Source organism: Myzus persicae, unplaced genomic scaffold (genome assembly GCF_001856785.1).
Source record: "Myzus persicae strain clone G006 unplaced genomic scaffold, MPER_G0061.0, whole genome shotgun sequence".
NCBI lineage: Eukaryota > Metazoa > Arthropoda > Insecta > Hemiptera > Aphididae > Myzus > Myzus persicae.
In genome coordinates, this window is record NW_019104096.1 from 121,567 (window position 1) to 129,564 (window position 7,998).

The window sequence follows — 7,998 nt, forward strand, 5'->3', positions numbered from 1 at the left end:
TATTTGTTGTTCAGAGGCTTTTTTTCTGGAGATTGTATTTCGGGGCTTTTTTCCATAGACAAGTCTGTTTTCCTTTCCTACTTCTCAGTCGCCCCCAGAATCTCTTACTCTCACCGGTCCATCTGGTACGCAGTATTCACAAAGTTAATTTTTTATCATTTTCCCTATTCTGTGTAACAGGTCTGTCCTGCCCATCTAATCCTTTTTTTCTTCAGTTTTCATTATTGCTATTGATATCAGGTTAATTGTACAATTTATTCAAATCATCATGGTTCTGGCATCATATATTAATTGGTGATCAGTTTCCTTATTCTTTTTGGAGCCAAATATTTATCAATATTTATCTTATAATTTTTTTTTTTGTGTTTCTCATCACATTTTGGGGCACTAAAAAAGCTTTGATTTTCTACTTCAGCGTCTTAATAGACAGAAAAGTGAATGGGCGATTATAAACTCTGCAAGAGTACCGAATAGATAAAAAGGTAATGAAAAAATGTAATGTAAACACCTCCTGTTTTATTTTCTTACTTGTAATGGATATATGGAAACTCCATCAGTGTTAAGGTCTTGCTTATGTAAAACTTAATATATCTCGATGAAATAAGATAACAATTTAAAATAATTGTACATAGATTTGAGAGGAGAATTTTATAAGTAAGTCATTCAATTTAATAAATATTTTTTTTAATGGAAATAATACAAAAATACCTCAATACATACAAAAACCTTTCCCTAATTGTGAACTTGAAATTTCCTTTAAAATATTAATTTGTAAGCTTACTATGTAATATTTAACTTATATTAATACATTTTAAAATGTAAGCAGAGAATACATTTTTAGTAATTTATAAAAAAAAATTATTTGTATTGGGAAGTATAACTTTTATATTTCTTTACAAATAGGCAGTCTTGGATTTTTATAGCATGAACTATCAAATATTGATCACATATTGTTATATATATCACATAGGTATGCATTTATGACTTAGAGCCTTGCCACACTGCGTTTTGTTGGATCAAAAACTGCTAAATAAATTATTAATATTCAGGAAACAGGCAGTCAAGTATGCATACAAAAATTCAATTTATTTTAACCACATATACACAGTTAATTTAGCAATGAAAATGTTAGGTTCTTACATAAATTTCATGATTAACAAAAACTAAAAAATACCAATTTACTATGAATTGTAGATAATACTAATAACTAATAAAATTAATAAAATATACTTCAAACAGTGGCGTATTTTCAACTTGTTTTCTGGGGGAAGGGGAGTCCAACAATTTTTTTAAATTCTAACATTATATATATGTTGTTATAAGAAAATTGTTGCTTATTTATTGTTACACTTAATGTATTTATATAATGAATAAACATCATCTACATTGTATTATAATATAATATCAAATTAAAATTTCTATATCTTTAATTTATCCTTTTATTTTTAATTCTAGGAGTCCACCGCCCTTTTACCAATTGAACCCCTCCCGCCTCAGAAATACGCCACTAACTACAAAACATATTTACTATATAATTGAAACACAACAATTTAAAAAAAAAAAAAGTTAATCTCGTTAGTATTACTTTACTTGCTATTTATTTAAAATATTCACAATATATCAAAAAAAAAACATTGTAAAATTGTTTATACACGACATATTATATACATTTTTAAAACATTATAGTAGGTAGTTACTGAGTTTAAAATATCGATTTTTTTTTATCAGCCAACATCCATTGCAACCAATAAGTAGAACTTTATTAAGACATTGTGATATTGACATTGTTGAGACTATCATTTAATGATCTTATGATAGAGTATAAGGAAATATATTATATTAGTTTATTTTGTTATGTTTAAAAGTCGTCAAAAAATAAATTAGAAATTAGAATTTGGCTGATGAAATATTCTTGTTATTTAATAAAATGTTTGTACTAACACTGTAATCTAAGATAGGGGTCACTAATTAATATTTTTGGAGAACCACATAAGGAATTCAGACATTTTTATTGGACCATCAAAATGCAATATAATTAATATTATGTCATATTTAACAAAAGAAAATAAAGGAAAAATTAAATGAAAACTCATCCAAGGAGTAAGGGCCTAAACATCAGGGCCTCTCTTGAGAGGGAGGGAAGAGATCGAATTATAGGAGTTTCACACTTGAAAGTCGAACAATTTTTTTTGATTTATGAATTGAATCAACTTGTAAAGAAATTTAAAAAGAGTGCCATCCACTGCCAGCATTATCTGGTTATTAGCAACCGTGGTGACCAGAAGGACTCAGAAAGTGCCAGAACTGGTATTGTTTATCAGCTAAAAATGCCTAAGACGGACTGACACATGCCGTTCAATATTCATACTAACACACACATCACTGACATAGTTTGAGAGCGGAGTGTGGTGTCTCAGCAAAACTTCTAAAAATGTTAAAAGTAATCAGTATTTAATAAACTCAAGTCTATCGATAATTTAGAATACCAGAAACATTGTATTAGATATTAATAACAGATATTAAGAGTCAATACATGCTAGTATTGATTTGCCTAGTGAAATAAAAATATTTTGTAACATACTTTAAATGAAAAAAAAAGTTAATTGGAATGTATTAAGGCCATTTACATTGGATAAATTCAAACACGGCACTCAGACAATGGCGTGTATCCCTGCTCAGGTATGAACTTAACCAATGTAGACTAAAAACGCGTACAATAAGTTGCATATGATAAGCGTCCATGTAAAACCCTTAATGTTTTGAATATGTCCAAATGTCCTAATATTTTTGTGGTTTTGAGCATTATACTTCTACCTAATGCCAATAACTACAGCTAATGCCAGGAGAAGTTTTTCAAAACTAAAAATTAAAAAAAAATTATTTGCGTACTTTGGTTTAAGACTAACTTTCTGATCTCACCATTATTTCAATTGAAATACAATTTGTGAAAAAATTTAGAATATAGTAATTTAATTGCAACATTTTTAGCAGAGCTGTGCAAAATTTTATTTAGATGATTATTCAAATAAAATGTTATCTAAATAATCATCTAAATAAAACTTCATTCAAATAACGTCCTATTCTCGATTTTCAGAAGCAAATTGTTGTACTTGTATTCTACTTTCTTAATTTTTAAATATAAGAATAAATTTAATGACTAGTAATAAAATAATTCATGTAGGCAATTGAATAATAATATGTATTATTTAACTTTTTTGTGATTATAATTATAGTAAAAAGTTTTATTTATATTTAAGTATATAGGTAGAGGGTGAAAACTAAGGAGGAAGGGGCTCACAATGATATCTCTCCCCCAGCTTTGTAAGAATTAAGAGTGGCCCTGATAAACATAATGTACAAATTAAAATGTAACATTTAATATGAATGAATACTTTAAATGTTTTATTTGTATTTAATTATGTATATATAGATAACTGATAAAAATTACAGCCATTTATATGTATAAAAATCAAGAAGTAACATTTTCCTACCATATTATTTTATTATTGGTAAAATGAGTTAAGTAAAAGGATACTGATCTGCTATTTGTCTATCATCATGTATATGAAGTTCATTGAGAGAATTTAATTCTTCATTTACAGAATCCGAATCACTATATGATATAAATGGTTTATAATCAGGATAGTTAGATGACCACAAATTTTCATAATCATTCAAGTTAGCAACAACTTCTGATTTAAATTTAGCAACGGAGTTGTAATCTTCTACCATTCCTGACCATGTTGAGTTTTCTTCTTGTATCAAATTCTCAATTTCTTGCTATAAATAATAAGCATATTAATTCATTTTTTTTTTTGTCCAAACTTAATACTTAATAGTATTAAATAATAATAACTAAGGTTTATTGTTATCATAATAATATAATAATATAATAATATGTATTCATAGATCAGAAGTCTTTAACCGGCATCTAAAGGCCCACCTTACCATTAAAGCTATTGAACACATTTTAAGTTTAGCATGAATTTTTCAATACATTTTTAATAATTTAAAACAAGTTTTTATAACAAATGTGGACCGCAATATTATTAAAATAGGTGGGCTGCAGCTGGTTAGACCCCTGGCTATAAATATTTAAATAAATGTAAAAAAGTACTCAACTTATTTTTAAATACCTTTTTATTTTCCACATCCTTGATCATATCTTTCAACATTGATAGTACTTTGACACCTTGACTAGAATTGTTAGAATACATCATACTCATAGGATGAGCTACTTTTGCTTCTAATGATTTAACCTGAGCATCTATACGTTTAGCTAAAGCATGCATATCATTAAAATTCATATTTTATCGTTTAGTACAGTAAGCCACTAATAAAATAACTTTCAAGATATTTAAATGTATGTATTTATTCTAAAGAAAACAGTATAATATCAATAAAATAAAAAATAACTTAAAATACACGGGTAATATTATAGCCTATAGGTAATTTTAGGTATAATATAAATATATCATAGAAGGAATAAGGATACTATTATAATTTATAATGATAACAATTTAATAGATGAACTTTTTACCCGCCAAAACTATCAGATTTAAAACAACGGTTGATTGATACTATCGTTCAGTGCACGACACTGTAGATATGCCATAATACGGTGTGGTCACTTCATAGAGTAAAATTATGTTACCTCTTAACAAGTATTCAGCTGTGGTTACACTGTTTTCAAAATATTGATAATTGATTACTGATAAGATTCAGATTGTTTGAATGATAAGCACGTGTTATGATTTGTCGACATGTTACTATGTTAGGAAAAACCTACAACTCAATTATCTGTTTTCATTAAGTTTAATTTTTGTAAGTATTAATCATGGACCGCTCAAGAAAGAAAGTCGATTTAGGGTCTCAAATCCAAATAAAATTCATTACAAAACAAGAAATGTAAGTTTTTACTACTTTAATAATTGTATAAATGTAACTCAAAATAATACTGGACTACACAAGAAAACATGTAGTTATAATTACCCAATTGGTTTATTGTGATGGATTATGATATTTTTTATAATGCTAACTTATTTTTATTTATAACTATGAAACATTTTTTTTTTTTTTCAGTTATGCTGTACCAGAATTTCCTTTTGCTGTTGATTCAAAAATCCAATGTGAAAATTTGAACAAACTAGTGAATGAGTTATTGAAAGGTTTAATGAAATTGTTTTAAAATATGTTAATTTGATTTTTTAATTGAATTGATTCACTATATTATATTTGACTGATTGGTTTATTTAGATAAATTATCTGACGATAATGGAGTTGTGAAAAAGGTTGATTTTGATTTTTTGGTCAATGGTGAATTACTGCGCACTCCTTTGGATATTCATTTGTCACACAAAAATGTATCTAGTGAAAGCAATGTGGTTGTTGAATACATGGAAGCTACTCCTTCACCCGAACCAATGGATTGCCTTATACATGATGACTGGGTATCCGCTATACATTCTATGGGACCTTGGTATGTTGCATACATTTTTTTTTTTATAATTCCTTAAACATGGTTTAGCGGGTCATGATTGGTCCATTAAATTTTATTGAATAGTTAAATTAATACATTTTTCATGCAACCCGGCAATAGTATATCATTTTTGTAGAATTTATTATCATTTTTATGGAATTTTTTCAGGATCATAACAGGATGTTATGATAATTCAATTCATATATGGACAAACAAAGGGAAACATAAAACAGGTATATCAGGGCATACTGGTCCTGTGAAAGCAGTACAATGGATATCTGTTTCAAATGATTCCGCAACATTTGTTAGGTAAATAATTAGAATTGATAATATTAAAACAATTAAATAGTTATTAATTCATTAAAATCTATGAAATTATGCTAGTGTGCATGTGTAAAATTATTTATTGAAATTACTAAATATTAAATAGTAAATGGCCTAATCATAATTTTAATAATATTTAATTTAATTAAGTATTTTAGTAGGTATTAATTATTATTATTATATTATTTTTAGTGGTTCTCAAGATCAATCAATTAGAGTTTGGGATTGGGATATAAAAAAAGGAACTACCAATTGTTTACAAATTGGCCGTGGACATGAAAGATCCGTTGAATGTATAAGTGTTAGTCCAGATTCAACCAGATTTGCTACTGGTGGATGGGACACTATGTTGAAAATTTGGTCATCAGGTATAAACTTTTTTATATTTAGCTTACATAAAACAACAATATAATAAATCACATTTTAAATTATAGTTTTAAACACAAATCCAACTTTAATATTTTTAATGATTTTAAAATTTGTTTCAACCAAAATTAAAATATACTATTAATATAATAATATTAAAGAATAATTGTCTTATATATTTTTGTTGATAATATGATCATGGTATCAACATTTTTTTTTTTTTATCAAACATTGTGTAATAGAATTATACTCTTCCATTAATTTTTATTAAAACTTTTTAGATCCAAATTATGAGCCTGCTGATAAACCTGCTAAGAAACTAAAATCCGAAACAAAAATTATGGTAAGTACATTCTTTAAAATTTTTTAATACTTATTATATTTATAACATGTTTTAACAGCCTCCAATCATGACATTAAAAGGCCACAAAGAAAATATATCATCTGTTCAGTTTATTAACAACTCTGATCTAATAACAGCTTCTTGGGATCATACTATAAAACATTGGGATGGAGAGATAGGTGGAATCAAAACCGAAATTGTTGGTAACAAATCATTTTTCAATCATGATTACTCAGATTTGAATGGATCTGTAATCACGTGTTCATCTGATAGACATATTAGATTATATGATCTAAGATCAAAAGGTATAACATTTTTTCTGCTATTGTTTTTAAAATTTTAAAAACATGTTTTAATAAAGTATGATTATTTTTAGAGGGATCATTAGTTAAAGGTACCTACTCTTCACACACACAATGGGTGACCACTGTCAGATGGTCTAAATCAGAAGAATATCAGTTTGTATCTGGTGGTTATGATAATCAAATGAAATTGTGGGATACTAGAAGGTTATAATATAATCATAAATTATTTGATATATATACTATTATATAATACAATACGTTGTATTTTCATAAAAATAAATATGTTACAGCCCTAAAGTACCATTGTTTGAATTAACGGGCCACGAAGAGAAAGTGATGTGCAGTGATTGGTCAAATCAAAAATTAATACTGTCCGGTGGAGCTGATAATACTGTTAGAATTTTTAAAAATAAAAATGTTAAAACCGATTAGTACATTAAATTTGAGTTATTTTAACTATTTCACTTATTTACTGTTGTGATTTTATGGACAATTTATTCTTTAAACATTCCATTAAATAATTATTGAACAGTAAATTACAAGCTTACATTTTTAATTTCTAAAGGAATGCAAGTATATTTAGAAACTTCCTTGGCTGTAAAGTTGATTTTGAGTGTAGCTCACTATCCTTAATTTATGTATTTAATTTAAGTTCAATGGTAAATCATTACATATAATATGTTACCTTCAATATTGGGAATTCCATCGATGACTTGGCGATGTCAACCAATGGAAACCAGTCATTGTTGGTAACTACTAATTGGTATATATTTCCATAATTTACTGGTAAGATAGTTTCATTTGGTCAGTTGGTAAATTTTAAGTAGATTATTGATTTATGAAACTAATATTATTACCTTTTGTTTAAATTACAACTTTTATTTTAAGAGGGTAGTTAATAGGAGGTCAAAGGCAGGTGTGAATTAAATATCTATATGGTTGCTATAACTTACAAGTGTCGGATGATGTGCAAATTATGAAAATATTTACTTAATAATTTTGTATAAAATGTAGAATACTACTTCTATAGGAGATACTTAACTATAACCCCACATTAAATTTTTGGTTTCAAGCTTAAATCAAAAATGTAAAAACTACCAAAGTTGAAATGATGCTAAATATTTATTATTTGCTGAAAATTTCACTGTGGAGGCTTGGGACATGAATGTATGATGCAAGTT

At 26.9% G+C, this 7,998-nt stretch overlaps 2 protein-coding genes across 3 annotated transcripts; one reads left to right on the forward strand and one right to left on the reverse strand.

Moving 5' to 3' along the window:
* Positions 1 to 351: 351 nt before the first annotated feature.
* Positions 352 to 4,394, reverse strand: LOC111038695. Of its 2 annotated transcripts, none has more exons than XM_022321910.1 (3): positions 4,137 to 4,394; positions 3,536 to 3,780; positions 352 to 1,026 (listed from the first exon to the last, which is right to left on the reverse strand). In XM_022321910.1, the coding sequence occupies exons 1-3, from the start codon at positions 4,305 to 4,307 to the stop codon at positions 1,017 to 1,019; spliced, it is 426 nt and encodes a 141-aa protein (XP_022177602.1). In that variant the 5' UTR covers positions 4,308 to 4,394; the 3' UTR covers positions 352 to 1,016. The 2 variants fall into 2 exon arrangements, with proteins under 2 accessions (XP_022177602.1, XP_022177601.1); XM_022321909.1 differs by lacking the exon at positions 352 to 1,026 and adding an exon at positions 1,066 to 1,808.
* A 350-nt stretch (positions 4,395 to 4,744) lies between these two features.
* On the forward strand, positions 4,745 to 7,285 carry LOC111038700 (ribosome biogenesis protein WDR12 homolog). Its single transcript, XM_022321916.1, has 9 exons — positions 4,745 to 4,908; positions 5,083 to 5,168; positions 5,257 to 5,479; positions 5,648 to 5,788; positions 5,996 to 6,171; positions 6,451 to 6,512; positions 6,571 to 6,817; positions 6,889 to 7,021; positions 7,108 to 7,285. The coding sequence occupies exons 1-9, from the start codon at positions 4,838 to 4,840 to the stop codon at positions 7,247 to 7,249; spliced, it is 1,281 nt and encodes a 426-aa protein (XP_022177608.1). The 5' UTR covers positions 4,745 to 4,837; the 3' UTR covers positions 7,250 to 7,285.
* The last annotated feature ends 713 nt before the right edge of the window (positions 7,286 to 7,998 follow it).

Excerpts from the sequence above, each read along its gene's own strand:
- LOC111038695 (XM_022321909.1), bottom strand. The coding sequence starts at position 4,307 with ATGAATTTTAATGATATGCATGCTTTAGCTAAACGTATAGATGCTCAG. Across the intron at positions 3,781-4,136 it reads AGGATGTGGAAAATAAAAAG|CAAGAAATTGAGAATTTGAT; the intron begins GTATTTAAAAAT and ends TATTATTTATAG. Across the intron at positions 1,809-3,535 it reads GATAGACAAATAGCAGATCA|ATCATTAAATGATAGTCTCA; the intron begins GTATCCTTTTAC and ends CTCTATCATAAG.
- LOC111038700 (XM_022321916.1), top strand. The coding sequence starts at position 4,838 with ATGGACCGCTCAAGAAAGAAAGTCGATTTAGGGTCTCAAATCCAAATA. Across the intron at positions 5,789-5,995 it reads GATTCCGCAACATTTGTTAG|TGGTTCTCAAGATCAATCAA; the intron begins GTAAATAATTAG and ends TATTATTTTTAG. Across the intron at positions 6,172-6,450 it reads GTTGAAAATTTGGTCATCAG|ATCCAAATTATGAGCCTGCT; the intron begins GTATAAACTTTT and ends AAAACTTTTTAG.